This window comes from Astatotilapia calliptera, chromosome 23 (assembly GCF_964374335.1).
Source record: "Astatotilapia calliptera chromosome 23, fAstCal68.1, whole genome shotgun sequence".
NCBI classification, from domain to species: domain Eukaryota; kingdom Metazoa; phylum Chordata; class Actinopteri; order Cichliformes; family Cichlidae; genus Astatotilapia; species Astatotilapia calliptera.
Genome location: NC_137443.1, coordinates 2,952,765 through 2,970,036, shown reverse-complemented (window position 1 = coordinate 2,970,036; position 17,272 = coordinate 2,952,765). Strand labels below are relative to the sequence as shown.

Sequence of the window (17,272 nt, the reverse complement as noted above, 5' to 3'; positions counted from 1 at the left end):
CAGTTTTGAGATCCCTGGGGGCATAGCTGGACTGGCCATCAGGCATACCGGCAAAATCACCATCAGGCATACCGGTATGCCTGATGGTGATTTTTCGTTTTTATGGGCCGACGTTTTTTTGTTTGTTTGTTTTTTTGTAACGTTATAAACAATGAAAGGTGGATTGGTCAATTGGTCATGATTGACTCTGGGCTGGAACAATTACAGCCGATAATGTTGAACTTTAAAGTTCCGTATTTAGGTGTAAAGGAACGCAATTTGCCCCAAACTTCAGCTAGAATGAAAAAAAAGACACAAAGCTGGAGTTATTCTGCATCTTTACACTGCACTGCTGCCTGTTCTTCTCTCATTTTCTCCCCCTCCCTCTCCTGTTGCTACTTCAATCATGAAACTGATCAATGATCAGCTGATTGGCTTTTCTGTAGTAAGTCCCGTCTCTCTTGTTTGTTTATCGCCCACTTTGCACCAGAAAGAAGAAACCAGCGGACGTCGTGCTAAACAACAGCAGCACGTTTAAGCTTGATCAGCTGTTGTTAGAATTTATTTAACATTACTTTCTAGTATCAGCTGATGTTTGCTGGATCCACAGCCGTAAAGGGGCTGGTCATGATATCGGTTTGGTGAGAGGGAAACATGAAGATGAAACCAGGAGATGTCCTTACTGAATCATCAGAGCTGAATAGGTGATGGAGAAACAGGTTTACCTTTTAGGTGACATGAATGAGTTGAAGGGAAGTTATGAACTGTTTCTGAGAGACAAATAACACCAGGATCCTTTTCTACGTAGCTGACAGCTGGTAACTGTACAGGGGCGGGTCTAGCAAAGTTTTGCCAGGGGTGCAGGTAGGGCATTAACAGGGAGAGGGGGGCACAAGGAAATACTTTTCTTTCTTATTATTATTTAAAATCTCTCGCTTTTATTAAATAATTATCTGAATCTTACAACCAAAGTGATCATCTGATGTAAAATGTATAGAAATCCATTATTGTATTTAGTCAACATTAAGTCTAATATACCCTAGTAAGCTATAGTACTTTTTCCTTTGAGGAGGTACCATGTGTGCAGTCTGCAATTCTGTTGAAGAAAGATGTTGAATCTATTTAATTACTGTAGAAAAATAATTGGTTTCTGTGCATTTGTTTTACCCTGGCAAAAGATGAAAGTTGATTACGTCGATTAAGCATCATGAGGCGGAGGATGGGGGGTGGTTCCCTATTTTTTTGCTGGGAGTTGGCAACCCTGCTAGTTAGGTATATGTAATTATTGATCAGGTTGTTTGATATTTCCGGTAGGTACTGTTTAAAATACCAGAATTGGGAGGATGGTGTAGGTTTAAGTTTTTTAGATACATATACACCAACAAGATAGTGTACAACACTGTCACACCAGCATTTGTTTTCATAGGCTTTATGGCTTTTCCTATAATACCTGGTGGGCTGGTCTATCGTCAAAATGCCCAGGCTGATTTTTTTGTCCCAGTCCAGTCCTGCCTGGGGGGCCACTCCTACAGGGGTTAAATCTGGGACTCTCCACCATTTGATCCTAGAGTTGAAGAAGCTTCTCAGATGAGAGGTGAAACATCTTCAAGCAACTTAACGAAGTCCAGACGCTTTTCTTTCCAAGCTCCTTAGACCATTCATGAAAGACAAAAACTCTCCATTCATGTCGCACTTAAAATAGTGTTTGAGCTGAAGTCTAGGTGTTTATTTTGCAATAGGAATTTTACTGTCTCTGACTGTTCGAGTGGTTAATTTGATTGATAGATTTGTCCTTCAGATGTAACTAACAGTAATAACTAAAGGTAATAATGCACTTATTGTTAAAGAGGCAAGAGAAATTTCACTGGTGTGTAGTGAAATTCAAATCAAAACATGTGATCAACTATTTGTCACGGCGGGGTGCGCCGATGTGTGTGGAAACAGGACCCAAAAGCAGATGACGACGAGGAGTAGTAAGGTTTTAACGGAAAAGTGATCCTTTAATGATAACGGCAAGGAAAAACCAGGAAACCAAAGCAAACTGTCAAAACACTAAGAAACAAAACACTAAGAGGTACTAAGACCAAAAACTATAACTATAACTGTGGTGGAAACTAACAGGCTAAGACTATAACTGTAACTCTGGTGAGATAAACAGACGACCCGACAATGGCATGCAGAAAACAAAGGGCTTAAATACATACAAGAGGTGATCAGGGGAAGTGGAGACACATGGGGGAACAGCTGACTGACATAAACCTAATGACAGGACCAGGAGAGGAAAGCTAAATACAATGAACAAAGAACACATGACACTGTCAGAATAAAACAGGAAAAACTAAAACTAAACATGACAACACAAACTTAACAGACCTAATACGTGATGAATAATACAAAACCCCAAAACATAGAAAACCCAGGAACAATAACCAATAACTGCCCAAACTAAAGGCAAATAGGAAATAACACAAAACCTAATCACATATCAAAAATGAGAAAAATACAAAAAGAACTCAGAGCGCTGGGTCGGAGACCCAGCCTGTGACAGAGCCCCCCCCTTAAGGGCGGATTCCAGACGCCCGAAAACAACCAGAAAACAAAAACAAAACCACAACAACCCACCCAGGGCGGGCGGAGGGGGACCAGGAAGGAGGGCCAGAAACAAAACCAAAAACAAAGCACCAGAAGCACACAGGTCAAAAACAACAAGGGCACAAGAGTCCGAGACCCAGCTTCAGGAGGACATTCCAGGGGGTCGACAGCAAAACAAAATAGAGTCCAAAAGTTCGGGAGCACAGCAGAGCACAGCAGGCCAGAGATCAAAAGCTCAGGGGGCCGACCCGGAGGCCAAGAGCACAGCAGGTCACAGGTCAAAGTTTCGGGGGCCGACCCGGAGGTCGAGAGCACAGCAGGTCACAGTTCATCAGTTCAGGTGGCCGACCCCGATGGCAACGAAGTCCAGCTGACGGCCCGGAAAGCGGCCGGCGATTCCGAGGGGCAAAACGTGGCTTGGGCGGCAGCAACACAGCCGCGGGACCAGGCGAGGCCGACACAGAAACAGAGGCCAAGGCTGGACCAGGCGAGGGCGAAGCAGAAACGGAGGCCGAAGCCGGACCAGGCGAGGGCGAAGCAGAAGCCGAGGCCGAAGCCGGACCAGGCGAGGGCGAAGCAGAAGCCGAGGCCGAATCCGGACCAGGCGGAGGCGAAGCAGGAACAGAGGCCGATGCTGGACCTGACGATGGCGAAGCAGAGGCAGAAGCTGGACCAGGCGAAGCAGGAGCAGAGGCAGAAGCTGGACCAGGCGTAGCAGAAGCTGAGGCTGGACCAGGCGAAGCACAGGCTGAAGCTGGACCAGGCGAAGCAGAAGCCGAAGCCGAAGCTGGACCAGGCGAAGCATAGGCTGAAGCTGGACCAGGCGAAGCATAGGCTGAAGCTGGACCAGGCGAAGCAGAAGCACAGGCTGAAGCTGGACCAGGCGTAGCAGAAGCTGAGGCTGGACCAGGCGAAGCACAGGCTGAAGCCGGACCAGGCGTAGCAGAAGCAGAGGCTGGACCAGGTGTAGCAGAAGCAGAGTCTGATGAAGACTCGGATGAGGCTGGGCCAGGCGTAGCAGAAGCAGAGGCTGGACCAGGCGTAGCAGAAGCAGAACCAGGTGACAGTGAGGCAGCCGCAGGTGGTGGCTGGACGGGCTCCTCGGGCCCCCCAGCTGACGTGGCAGGAGGCTGTGTAAGTTGCAGCAACACACAGTCTATAGTGGGTGAAATGAATTTGTATGAGTTCTCAGACTGAGGTGTGGCAGAACCAGGCGAGGCGTCGTCCTCAGGCTGAGGCGCAGAAGCAGCAAGCAGTAGCGCAGCAGGTGGTGGTCCTGCAGGCGGCGGCACGGGAGCCGCAGGAGGTGGCGCTGCAGCCACAGGTGGTGAAGCAGAAGGTGGCCAGACGGGCTCCTCGGGCCCTCCAGCTGACGAGGCGTGAGGCTGGACTGGCTCCTCGGGCCCTCCAGCTGACGAGGCGTGAGGCTGGACGGGCTCCTCGGCCCCTCCAGCTGACGTGGCGTGAGGCTGGACGGGCTCCTCGGGCCCTCCAGCTGACGTGGCGTGAGGCTGGACGGGCTCCTCGGGCCCTCCAACTGACGAGGCATGAGGCTGGTGCGGTTCTCCCGAACCTCCAGCAGACGAAACATGAAGCTGGCTGGGTTCTCCCGAACCTCCAGCAGACGAAACATGAAGCTGGCTGGGTTCTCCCGAACCTCCAGCAGACGAAACATGAAGCTGGCTGGGTTCTCCCGAACCTCCAGCAGACGAAGCATGAAGCTGGCTGGGTTCTCCCGAACCTCCAGCAGACGAAACATGAAGCTGGCTGGGTTCTCCCGAACCTCCAGCAGACGAAACATGAAGCTGGCTGGGTTCTCCCGAACCTCCAGCAGACGAAACATGAAGCTGGCTGGGTTCTCCCGAACCTAAAGCAGACGAAACATGAAGCTGGCTGGGTTCTCCTGAACCTCCAGCAGACGAAACATGAAGCTGGCTGGGTTCTCCCGAACCTCCAGCAGACGAAGCATGAAGCTGGCAGGGTTCTCCCGAACCTCCAGCAGACGAAACGTGAGGCCGGACAGGCTCCTCGGGCCCTCCAGCTGACACTGAAAAAGGCTGTACAAGCTGCACCTCCGTGCAAACAGTCTCATCATAGCCGGGCTCATGAACTGGAAAGGCAGTGTCAGTTTCGATAATCTCCTGAGAAAAAACATGAGGAGCCAAAATATAGTCACTCACTTGCGTTCGTGGTGCGGAGCGTCGGTGGCGCGCACGCCGCTTTTTCTTGTGAGTGGAAGACGGCGGAGCAATGGGTGGAAGTCCCTGGTAACTCCGAGGTCCCCCGAGAGCCAGTCGAGTACCCCGGAAAGAGGGCTCGTGCTCCGGAATGAGCCATGGCTTCCACCGGAGCTCCTCCTCCAATAGAGCGCAGAATATCGACTGACGCTCGTCGTGATCCAAATCAATGGTGTCCAGCGCTTCCTCGCGCTGGACCGTGGCAGGAGTATGGCGAGACTGTGATGAGGGCGTGGAAACTGGTGAGCTGAGAGGTGGTGACGCTGCGGCGAATCTCAGCGAACCGACACGGACACACTCAGGTTCTAGAGGCAGCAGTGGAGACGACTGGTTGTGGGGTTGTTGTGACTGGTAGGTGCTGGAAGCCATTACATGACTCGACAGTACCTGGGCCTGCAGCATCTCCTTTATCCTCGTAAAGGCATCAACTATGGCAGGTGAGTCCGGGAGCTGGAGGAGGCGGGGATCCCTCTTCATAATAGCTTCAGCAATGTTTACCATCACAAGCTTGCTCTTCAAATCGGGTGCTGTGAAGATGCGGTTGAGGATCGCTTGGATCCGAGCCGTCTCCTCCAGACACTCGGTGAGAGCTGAGTCTGCTGGGTCCATACTGGTCGGGTCGTACTGTCACGGCGGGGTGCGCCGATGTGTGTGGAAACAGGACCCAAAAGCAGATGACGAGGAGTAGTAGTAAGGTTTTAACGGAAAAGTGATCCTTTAATGATAACGGCAAGGAAAAACCAGGAAACCAAAGCAAACTGTCAAAACACTAAGAAACAAAACACTAAGAGGTACTAAGACCAAAAACTATAACTGTGGTGGAAACTAACAGGCTAAGGCTAAGACTGTAACTGTGGTGAGATAAACAGACGACCCGACAATGGCATGCAGAAAACAAAGGGCTTAAATACATACAAGAGGTGATCAGGGGAAGTGGAGACACATGGGGGAACAGCTGACTGACATAAACCTAATGACAGGACCAGGAGAGGAAAGCTAAATACAATGAACAAAGAACACATGACACTGTCAGAATAAAACAGGAAAAACTAAAACTAAACATGACAACACAAACTTAACAGACCTAATACGTGATGAATAATACAAAACCCCAAAACATAGAAAACCCAGGAACAATAACCAATAACTGCCCAAACTAAAGGCAAATAGGAAATAACACAAAACCTAATCACATATCAAAAATGAGAAAAATACAAAAAGAACTCAGAGCGCTGGGTCGGAGACCCAGCCTGTGATACTATTAATCTTGTCATTTTTTTCCTTAAACCTTGAACTGGTAATAAGATCACAAGTGCTGGCAGTTTCTAATGACGTGGGGTTACGCAGATTTCATAATTCTTCGGTGTCAGAGTGAGCCCAAAGCGGTAGTCCATATCAGGCTTCACCCCGGCAGGCATGGAGAATGTGAAGTGCTGCATGAAGGAGGTGAAGAAGAGGAAAAGCTCCATCTTGGCCAGGTTCTCTCCAAGACACACCCGCTTACCTGAGACAAGACACTGACATTAGTCCTAGATTTCCTTTGGATGACTGTGCACAGATTAGTTGCCGATTTTATAGAAGGACCTACGATCCCTTTTTGTCCTTCACTAATCATCTCTTCAACAGCACAGTGTATACTTAAAGAGGCTGCTGAAAAATCTTGCACAGACATTAATAAAATATCTACAGAGTCGTTCCTTACCAAGAGAGAAAGGCAGAAAAGCTGCTCGTTTCACAAACTTGCACTCCTCATTCAGAAAGTGATTTGGATTGAAGGTGTGAGGCGTCTCCCACTCTTTCTTGTCAAACAGCACAGATGTCAAATTGGGAATTACTATAACTCCCTGGCAATTGGAATAATGGTAAATAAAACACACAAAATGAAATATGACATAAACCATGTTTGTCTTTTACTGAAAATTGGTTTGAGCAATGACCTTTGGGACTGTGTAGCAATGAAATTTACAGCGTAGTGCAACAGCGCTGATTATTAAAGAGATTTGTGCACCATTGCACAATACATTATACATCTAAAAAGCTGAGTATAACCTGGAAATAGTAAAGTTTACACTTAAATTATGACCCGAATGTTCCTTTAGTGCCACACATGTCCAGATTATTTAATAAAAACAGAGAGCTTTCCAGGCCTGGTCAATACTCTTACCCTGAATCTCAGGATATTTTGGTCATGTAGAGGAAAGCCCAGCGCAGGGTGGTGGATGTGGTTTCAGATCCAGCCACAAAAAGATCCAAAACACAAATAACCAGATTTTCCTCATCAAAAGTGTTGTCGTCCTGCCCCTTATTCTGAAAATACATGCAAACACACATTTTAAAACATTGGAAATGATTTTAAAAAGTGCCTTTATTGGCAGTGTTACCTGAATTACATGGCAATTTATAATGGCAAATTAAGCCTAATCTCCTACCATTTGAATCTCACTGAGGTAACAATCAATGTAGTCACGTGTTTCTGAGGGATCCCAGGTCTTCTTGTGCTCATTTAGCTCTACTCGTATGAAATCCTTCACTTCATTCCACATCTGCCCGACACTCTGATGTGGACCTGGTAAACGTCTCATCAGGACAGGAAATGCATTGTAGATCTACAAACGGAAACAGATTGGAACAATACATTCACGTTAGTGCAAATGCCATGCCTCAGTCTAAATAAACTACTGGAACGTACAGCACCAGTCAAAAGTTTGGTTAATAATACAGAACCAGACTCAGGGAGGGGCAGCCAAAAAAGTGGACATATTATAAGAGTTTTATTAAGTCATATTTCCACTTTGTGATCCAAAGGTCCCAAAATTTTGTATGCTATACATTTTTCTTATGAATTGAATATTAACTGCAAACTCAAACTCAATCATTTTATAGGTTTCTGAATAAAATACATGTTTTTTCTTAAAGTTCTGATGGTGGAGAGACATGCTGGGAAAAAGATTACTTGTTCTTTCTAACCTTTTGTGGAAAATGTGTGCTAAGCTGTTAACTAAGTAACAATTTGGTTTTTGGCAACAGTGTTGCGGGATTTCTAATCATGCTTACCAAGCAAAATAAAACAGTGGTGGTCAAAAGAAAGAGGAAGAGACAAGACTCCAGGATGAATATAGCATCATGACTTTGGATTTGAGCATTGCTGTCAGTGATTTTGCTGAGTACAAAACCTAAAAGATAAAGTTCTGATTGGGGGAATCGTTTGTCTTTGTGTGTGTGTGTGTTTTTTTTAAAGTGTTTTTCTTTATTGCTAGTGTAAAAATGTGTCCATCAATATAAAACCTCTATAGCTTCATCTATACAGTTTGGATATTCTCTCCTACTCTGCATGTCACTGCTCAGTGTTAATTTCCTGTTTGTTATCACCTCTTTTCTCGCCTAAAAGGTGACTATTTTTCTTTTACTGCGTCAGACACTTCAGTACGTATGCTTCTAGTAGTGAGGAGACTTAATATTAATAAACTTTACATACCTGTGTTGAAAAAGATCATTCACTGACATTTAAAAAAAACATTCCTGTAAGGAATAAATGGCAGAGCTGTGGCCCGTGAATTTAGGATGTGATCAGTATATTTAAATGCTGTACCTGTCCCCAAATGGAGCCTTCAATCTGGAATCCTTTATCAAACAGTTGCATCATTTTAATGAACTTCTCTTCACTGTACTCAAAGCGATGGCCAAACACCAGGGAGCAGATGATGTTGGAGACAGCATTGTTAAGGATGAGGTGTGGATCGAATGGCTTACCTCCAGAATAGAAGAGAAACTTTTATGTAAATTTATGTGAATCTGTTCATTCTAAAAGTCTTACCGTGAAATAAGCACGTACCTTTATAGCTTCTGATGTTTTTTGCACAATATGTAAATTCATCCAGGACCACAGATTCAAGTGACTTCTTGCCAAATCCAAACTGTCTAAGGGTCGAAAGTGCAAAGCGTCTCTGCTGCTTCCAGAGGTTTCCACTACTGGCAATGACACCTGATCAGAAAAAGAGCAGGGACAGCAAACTTCTCAACTATAAAAAAGAAGGTTGTGTTTTAGGACTATATAACCACTTCTCTATTCTTATCCCTAACTCCTTTCTTAAAGTTAAATTTGAAGCAACCAAACCGAGAGTCTTTGGGCAAACCAGAATAATACAACTGGTTCTGGGTAAGGCCAAAAACCTTAAAAGTTTAAACTATCAAACTTTGTATCTGTGTTGATCTTTAGTACCCTTACCTAGTCTGTGTGCTCTATCAATCTGTAAAGGAAGGTCCGGGCGGTCCGCCAGGCTGTCTCCCTGCGTCACTAGAGCTTCTTTCAGAATATCAAACCCGTTTAAAACCACCATCCGTTCCTGTCCCATCCGTAGACTGTACACATTTCCATATCTCTCTGCTAACTGGCAAAGGATTTATCAAAGAAGATACACACAAGGCTTGAGATGAAAATATGAGTTAATAAGTAAAATTTTAAGATTCACAGGTACCTGTGTCATACTCTCATGGGCCCTGTTCTGATCTATAGTGAATAGGTTGCCCATAATTGGAAGACCCCGGGGTCCTGGAGGATAGCCTGCTGGCCGACGATTCTTAATATAGTCTGCAGTGATGATGAAAACTGCAGCGAAGAGCAGCAGACTCTTGAGATCCCAGGAAACATAGGTTCCAATTACAGAAATGATTGAATCCATTCTGTAAATACAGTCACTGTACGTGGGTACGATTTCTCCTGTAAGACAGATGACTCAGTCTGAGAGTAGGCAACAAGTGCTATCACTGCAGTGAGGGCGAAGCTCAGTATTACTATCACTTGGTAAAGCAAATAAAGTTTACTCTGAACTCTGGCCTTATTTCATGGAGAAAAAAGGATGTGAAAAACATTTTTAATCTAGGTTGCTAAAATCAAGTATTGTTGCTCAACAGTAGAGAATCTTTTTGGCTTGAGGGTGGCTTGATTAGATTTAAGAAATAGCCAAACTTTAATACTTCAGTTCTTATTTTTACCACTTTAAAACTGCTATCTTTGGGGCAACACTAACATACACAGAAAAAAAAATGCTCATTGGAATCTTGAAAATGAGTTTGTAGTTTTGCCATTTGACAGAGTGGAAGATGTGAGATTTTTAAAGCCTTGCATGATCATAAAACGACATGTTTTCACAACCAACCATGGTCAAATCTGCGTTTCTTCAAGGCTGACTTTTAAATGTACCAAAACTAAAATCCTGTTTCCATTCCATGAGAACTTTGCTTGGTTTGTATTTGCCATTAAGCTTTCATTTCAGAAGAGTTCTGGGAAAGCCAGTGGTGTTCTTCTCACCTTATTTAACAAACTAACTCTATTTCATATTGTTGAAACAGGAAAGCAACTCAGATGACCCATTTGAAGCAAAAAACTCTAAAGGGAACAAAGGAAGAACAAAGTACTCAAAAAAGGGCTTTAAGAACGTGGCCAAATTCATAATGTAGTACCACTTCCTAACACACGATGGTAGTATAGAGTGTAACAATTTTTAAGTCGTCGTGCATTAAAAATTTGGCTCATGTTTCAAATGAATGAATTGCATTATCTGTTATATGGGTTTAAAAACAAATAAGTGGCTTTGTAATGTGCACCTTGCGTTCACATCTTAAAACTGATAAAACTCGGATATCCTACCCTCGGGGGAAGTAGATGATTAACTTCAAAATAAAACATATGTCATTTAAATAAATACTTGGAACTTTCAATGTAAAACGTCTGTGAGTCGAGGCGAAACTTTGGCATGTTTGCGTATCGAGCAAAAAAAAGGATTCCAAGTTCTGTTCCAAGTTCAGGCAATGATCGAAGAGCAGTTTGATTTTGAAAGTTAAGCAACCGGAAGTGTTTGCCTTCGTTAGCTTATTAGCTCGTATGACCTGGTGTGTCCTCCAATATCTGAGATTTGACAGCTAGCTGATTCAAGGATAAGACCAGATCATGGTTTTCGAGGAGAAAAGGATCACGAACGGAGAACCAGAGGTTCTTAGTATTTGTTACAGATACGATTTCGTAAGCTAGTGACGTTTGACGTTCAGCTTATAGGCTAATACACCGAGGCTAACTACGATGCATCCTTAGTTGACATTAGCATTAGCCAACCTCTCTATACATCTCTGTTCAGAATAAGATTAAAGGTTAATTAACGCAGTAGAATCAAATCGCAGTCAGTGATAATAATGACGGACTAACTGGTGAAGATGAATCGATACAAAAGCAATTGATAACAATTTCTCGAGGGTGGTGGTTTATTGGTGTTATTAATTTGGTCTTGTGTATTTCAGGAGGAGGAAGAAGAGGAAGAGATGGTGGTATGTTAATTAAATAACCTTAACAGAATCAAAGTATGTTAATATATCCCATTATGACTGATGGTTTTATTTTGGTCTTTACTGAACAAAACCAATTTAAAAAAACAAAAAGTGATAATTTACTTTGTCATTTGATATTTGAAAAAAATGTGTGGCAGTTTTCCCGTATATAAAAAGAAAACAAAAACAAACCACCCACTTCATGGATTTTTTTTTCTTTCCAAATGGACTTTCCTTTTTTCCTCAGCTATATGGCATTGCACTCATTTGGACACTGACACTGGCATATGTGTCTCTTATTGAAAGCCAGTTGCTTTGAGTGTTAAACTTTCTCCTTCAGGATCCTATTGAATCACTGCGGCAGAAGTGTGCGGAGACAGAACACTGCATTCACACCTGGGAACGTCTGGAGCAATGTGAGACCAGAGTTGGCTCCCGGTCTTCAACGGAGGAGGACTGTACCGAGGAGCTGTTTGACTTCCTACATGCTCGAGACCACTGTGTAAGTGTGCCGTTAGGCAGCTGTACCAGACAGAAAGACTAAAAGAAAAACACTGACAAAAGAGCAGGTGTTCTCAGTCCCTCGTTTCTTTATGTTTTGTTTTCAAAGAGTCGATGTCAAGTGGCTTTATTGTCACGTCAACCATGTGCTGTGGTACAGTACACAGTGAAGTGAGACAGCATTCCTCCAAGACCATGGTGCTATGTATAACATATAACAGACAATCAACAGAGGACTACATAAAGTGCAAGTGTACAAAAATTGCAAAATAAAGAAAACAAAAACGGTGCAATAGAAAAGTGCAACAATGACAGTGGGTTGTGCTAAAAGACTGAGCATTTTACAAACAGTAACTTAAAAAAGGCATGTGTGTATGAGATTTTGCAGATAAGTGCTTGATATAGAGTGTGTGTGTGTGTGTGTGTGTGTGTGTGTGTGTGTGTGTGTGTGTGTGTGTGTGTGTGTGTGTGTCAGTCCAGTCACTGAGTGTTCAGGAGTCTGAAAAATCAAAGTGAGGGTGTCAGAATCTTTCAAGTGATTTTGAGCAGTAGTTCTCAAAGCCCTTTCAGTAAGTATTGGGAGTTATTAAAAGTTACTTAAAGAAATTATAGAAAACCTTGCCTAACAGAGTTCAGGCTGTGTTGAATAATAAAGGTGGGCATACCTAAGTTTGACTTTGAAGTTTGTTAGAATTGTAAAAACTGTTCTTTTATCATAATAAATGCTAATAGCTGCTTAGGCTGTCTTATTATTTAATAGAAAATAAATAACAACCCCCAAAGTTGTTGTTACTTTAAGAATGCTCTTGGAGGAATTTTTAAATCTTTAGACAGTGTTTCCACCTCCACTGTCTGTCTCAAGAACTGCTGTTCTCCAGTTTCAAGTTGATCTATAACCAATTGTAGTTGATTGAGCAATCTGGATTGTGATAATAAACTAAACTAATAAATAGACCTGGCCTTCGGTTTTATGACTGAGCTCCATGTTTTGCTCTGTATGAGTGCAAACCTGAAAGTGAGTGGTATTATGATGTGTAAAGTAGGACTGCTTTTACTCTTGAAGACATTTTTGATCTCCTGAAGGCTTAGATAAATGTGACTGAAGGGAGATTTTTATCAGAAATCATAGAGATAATCATCATTACATTTTTACTCAACATTTGCAAGCAAAGCTGCAGTCCCTCATACATGAAGTTAACTTTAGCTTACCATGGCAATATGACACACCTTTATCTGGCAGTTGCCAACATAAGAGCAACATATACAAGAAACTATCCATTTGTATGGCCTACATGTAAGAGCAGTAACTTAAGTGATATGAAATGTCTGTGTTGTTTGTTTGCACTGATGAATTATTTGTTGTATGTCTTCTCTACAGGTGGCACATAAATTGTTCCATTCTGTCAAATGAAGCTCTCAGTAACTGACCACTGGCTAATGGCTTTCTTCACATATTGTATCGTAAGAAGAACTTGGAGTAAAATACATCCATTTGTGGATCTACTGTATGTTGTAACTTGAAGTGTATACATTATCTGCTCATGTAAAAAAGTATTTAACATGTCTGAGTCAACATTTCATTAAAGATGATGACTTAAACATCTTACCATCTGCCCCATGGTGATTTTTTTTTTTTTAAATATATATATTTTTACAATATGATAAAATCTCTGCTTTTCTACAGTCACTGGTAAATACTTGCTGAAATGTTCTTTCAGCAAGCCAGCTCCGCCAACAAGTCAACTACTGATATCCCAACTATGATGGCCACATCAGTTCTGTTTTACACAAACAGTGGTGCCGCTGTTCTGACAAAACGTCCTACTTTGGCAAAACGTCCTGCTGTAAGTAGTTTATGCACATTTCTGCTGTCAGTAGGTATGACGGTTTGCCACTGAACTTTGCCCATCAGAGTATGCTTGTAGCTTATAATTATAAAGCCAGGACGGGTTGCCACTAAATTTTAGCCGTTAAAGTATGCTTGTAGGTCACATTCACAAAGGTAGGATGGTTTGCCACTTAATTTTAGCTGTTAAAGTATGCTTGTACGTCACATTTGAAAAGGTAGGACAGTTTGGCACTTAATTTTACGTTAGTAGCTTATATTTGCATAGGTATGACGGTTCGCCACTGAATTTCGTGTTGTGCGCATGCGTAGAAACAACGGGTAGGATTGTTTGTCAGGTAGGATGGATTCCCAGAACACCGCCGCAGCTCCATGCCATTCATACCACTTTTGAGAGCACAAGTACTTGCTGCTGTATTCTCCACCAGTTAGACAAAATCAAGGAGAAGTCAACCCCAGAAGCAAAGAAATCACTTTTTTTTTTTTTTTTTTTTCTTTCCAGGTCTCTTTTTTTTTTTTTTTTTTTTCAAACTATTGCAGTAACTTTATCTGCATTGCCTTTGAATGTCTGAGCTTCTGTATTGTTATATCATCAAAATCCTGGTAAAAAATGTAATGAATCTACAGTACAGTAAAGGTTAATGATTAAACCTTCACTTAAAAAGCATCCCTAGACCCAGCAGTCTTAGCTAATTACAGGCCAATCTCCAACCTTCCTTTCATATCAAACATCCTTGAAAGAGTAGTTGTCAAACAGCTAACAGATCATCTGCAGAGGAATGGTTTATTTGAAGAGTTTCAGTCAGGTTTCAGAGCTCATCACAGCACAGAAACAGCTTTAGTGAAGGTTACAAATGATCTTCTTATGGCCTCTGACAGTGGACTCATCTCTGTGCTTGTCCTGCTAGACCTCAGTGCAGCGTTTGATACTGTTGACTATAATCGATTAGAGCGATTAGAACATGCTGTAGGTATTACAGGTACTGCACTGCAGTGGTTTGTATCATATCTATCTAATAGACTCCAGTTTGTGCATGTAAATGGAGAGTCCTCTTCACACACTGAGGTTAATTATGGAGTTCCACAGGGTTCAGTGCTAGGACCAATTCTGTTTACATTATACATGCTTCCCTTAGGCAGCATCATTAGAAGACATAGCATACATTTACACTGCTATGCAGATGACACCCAGCTCTATCTGTCCATGAAGCCAGATAACACACACCAATTAGTTAAACTGCAGGAATGTCTTAAAGACATAAAGACCTGGATGGCCGCTAACTTTCTGCTTCTTAATTCAGATCAAACTGAGGTTATTGTACTCGGCCATGAAAATCTTAGAAATATGGTATCTAAGCAGATTCTTACTCTGGATGGCATTACCTTGGCCTCCAGTAACGCTGTGAGGAACCTTGGAGTCATTTTTGACCAGGATATGTCCTTCAACGCACATATTAAACAAATATGTAAGACTGCGTTCTTCCATTTGCGCAACATCTCTAAAGTTAGAAATATCCTGTCTCAGAGTGACGCTGAAAAACTAGTTCATGCATTTATTACTTCCAGGCTGGACGACTGTAATTCATTATTATCAGGATGTCCAAAAAACTCCCTGAAAGCCTTCAGCTAATCCAAAATGCTGCAGCAAGAGTCCTGACAGGGACTAGAAAGAGAGCAGATTTCTCCTGTTTTGGCTTCCTGTTAAATCCAGAATTCAAAATCCTGCTCCTCACATACAAGGTCTTAAATAATCAGGCCCTATCTTATCTTTTTTTTTTTTTTTTTTTTTTTTTTTTTTTGCCTGTCCCGTTTGGCTCTTTTGCCATTAGAATTGTTGTCTAAAGGCAAAGAAAGATGCCCAACGGATTTACTTTACCAAACTGACCATCCCAGCCTTGCCGTAATGGTCCATTTGATTCACCTTTTATTGTTTATTTTATTTTCACTTACTGAATACGGGACAGACTTGACTGGGGGAAAGAAGGGGAGAAAAAAAGAGGGAAAGAGAAACAGCTGAGAAGAGGGACGGGGGAGAAGGGCAAAAGACAAAAACCAACAGAACGGGCAGAGAAAAAAAATGCATCTATCAATCACCTGGATCACCTGCTGAGAAAGAAAAAAGAAAGCAAGCAGAAGAGAACAAGAGTAATAGAATAAACAACATCACAATGATATATGGGAATATGACAGTAAATACTAAATATTAAACATTATTGTGCAGCACATAAGATCAACAGAACACAGTGTGCTTTGAGGTAGGAGCCAAAAAGGGTGTAGTTTGTGGGTGTGATCACCCGTGTGTACACCTGTGAGCATGGACGCGCTTGTTTTTTGTTTTTTTAAAAGGTTCCTTCATGTAATAATCTGCTAGAGGGTGTGGGGGGGCCACAGCCCCGTCCTCCAGGGCGTGAAGCAGGTGTGGAGGAGATCAAAACTCCAGACATCCAGAGGCCCCCAGAACACAAGAGACCAAGGAAGACCAACAGAGGGGCAGCTGCGCCACTGTCCCGGAAAGAGCTGAGGAGAGTCCCAGATGAGGGCTCACTCAGCAGCCGCGGAGCAGAAGCCAGGGGGAGTTGCAGTGACGCGCCCGTGAGCTCCGCCGGCAGCCAGCTGCGCCTGAGTGACCGAGCCCCAGGCCGAGAGGCCGGGGGCACCCCACCTCCGAAGTGGCCCGAGCGAGCCCCAGGCTCCAGGCCCCGATAAGCGGCCGCCAAGGAGTGAGCCGGTGTGTACCTGGACGCCCATCCCTGGACACAAAGAACCACCAACGCACCGATGTCTGAGGGGGTCCGCCACTGGCAGGGGAAGTGGTGGTAGGGGGAGATAGGCCTCCAAACCTTGGAGGGCCTGAGATGTCCCCAGAGAGGTGGCGCCTGACACCCAACCTGACATATAGACACAGACATACAGGCACACACAGATACAAACATCCATTCCCACCCTCATGCTCTCATATGCACTTACTCCACACTCAACCAACGTGGAGACAGACATAAAGAGACGTTGTACACACGATCACACTCCCCAAGCGTACTCTACAAACCGGGTCTAGGTGCCCCCGCCCCTGGAGGGGGGAACTGCACCCAGACCCAGGTGGTGTTTCCCTTTTCCCTGCGGTGGGGGGAGGCAGACCGCCCCGACTCCGCAGCAGCAGGAAGGCTCCACACTCCAGACCGCAGTCGGACGGCCAACTCCTCCTCCTAGTCCTAGCCCCCCTGCTCCAGCAGGTCGCAGAGAACGGGGGTGAGAGAAGACTCCGAACCTCCCTCCACCCGTTCATTGTAATGTTGATGCATGTGTGTTCTAAGGTGCATTTAAAACCCAGGAGGGCTTGGAGCTACCTGCCAGAGAGCAGCAGGTAAGCGCATGGTCCCTCCTGCTAGCCCTCAATGTCTACGTGTATTTAACATTGAGAGGTGGGCAACGATGCCAGGGGTGGGGTGTACACCCTGATGGTACTTTGGACTCCGTGTATCGTGCCCACCCCCAAGATCCTATATGTATGTGTAATGACCTTGTAGTGACATATCACCCTATTAGAGCACTTTGCTCTCACGCTGCAGGCCTACTTGTTGTTCCTAGAGTATTTAAAAGTAGAATGGGAGGCAGAGCCTTCAGTTTTCAGGCCCCTCTTCTGTGGAACCAGCTTCCAGTTTGGATTCAGGAGACAGACACTATCTCTACTTTTAAGATTAGGCTTAAAACTTTCCTTTTTGCTAAAGCATATAGTTAGGGCTGGACCAGGTGACCCTGAATCCTCCCTTAGTTATGCTGCAATAGACGTAGGCTGCCGGGG

General features: G+C 43.9%; 2 protein-coding genes and 1 pseudogene across 3 annotated transcripts; 1 reads left to right on the top strand and 2 right to left on the bottom strand.

The window, feature by feature from the left end:
- Positions 1-1,953: 1,953 nt before the first annotated feature.
- On the bottom strand, positions 1,954-5,421 carry LOC145424187 (uncharacterized). Its single transcript, XM_080297242.1, has one exon. It carries the CDS (start codon positions 5,415-5,417, stop codon positions 2,850-2,852), a length of 2,568 nt encoding a protein of 855 aa, XP_080153368.1. The 5' UTR covers positions 5,418-5,421; the 3' UTR covers positions 1,954-2,849.
- Positions 5,422-6,127: 706 nt separating this feature from the next.
- On the bottom strand, positions 6,128-9,608 carry LOC113017708 (cytochrome P450 2J6-like; annotated as a pseudogene). The gene is made up of 9 exons (XR_013905108.1): positions 9,284-9,608; positions 9,034-9,196; positions 8,641-8,790; positions 8,398-8,558; positions 7,238-7,414; positions 6,973-7,115; positions 6,775-6,791; positions 6,511-6,652; positions 6,128-6,312 (listed from the first exon to the last, which is right to left on the bottom strand). The product of XR_013905108.1 is annotated as a cytochrome P450 2J6-like (transcript).
- Positions 9,609-10,466: 858 nt separating this feature from the next.
- On the top strand, positions 10,467-13,233 carry uqcrh (ubiquinol-cytochrome c reductase hinge protein). Its single transcript, XM_026160824.2, has 4 exons — positions 10,467-10,797; positions 11,100-11,126; positions 11,467-11,628; positions 13,006-13,233. Exons 1-4 carry the CDS (start codon positions 10,756-10,758, stop codon positions 13,036-13,038), a joined length of 264 nt encoding a protein of 87 aa, XP_026016609.1. The 5' UTR covers positions 10,467-10,755; the 3' UTR covers positions 13,039-13,233.
- The last annotated feature ends 4,039 nt before the right edge of the window (positions 13,234-17,272 follow it).

What these genes read in the sequence shown, in the direction of transcription:
- LOC145424187 (XM_080297242.1), bottom strand. Translation starts at nt 5,417, where the DNA reads ATGGACCCAGCAGACTCAGCTCTCACCGAGTGTCTGGAGGAGACGGCT.
- uqcrh (XM_026160824.2), top strand. Translation starts at nt 10,756, where the DNA reads ATGGTTTTCGAGGAGAAAAGGATCACGAACGGAGAACCAGAG. An exon ending in TCACGAACGGAGAACCAGAG is followed by an intron (nt 10,798 to 11,099) that starts GTTCTTAGTATT and finishes TGTGTATTTCAG; the next exon opens with GAGGAGGAAGAAGAGGAAGA. An exon ending in TACATGCTCGAGACCACTGT is followed by an intron (nt 11,629 to 13,005) that starts GTAAGTGTGCCG and finishes TCTTCTCTACAG; the next exon opens with GTGGCACATAAATTGTTCCA.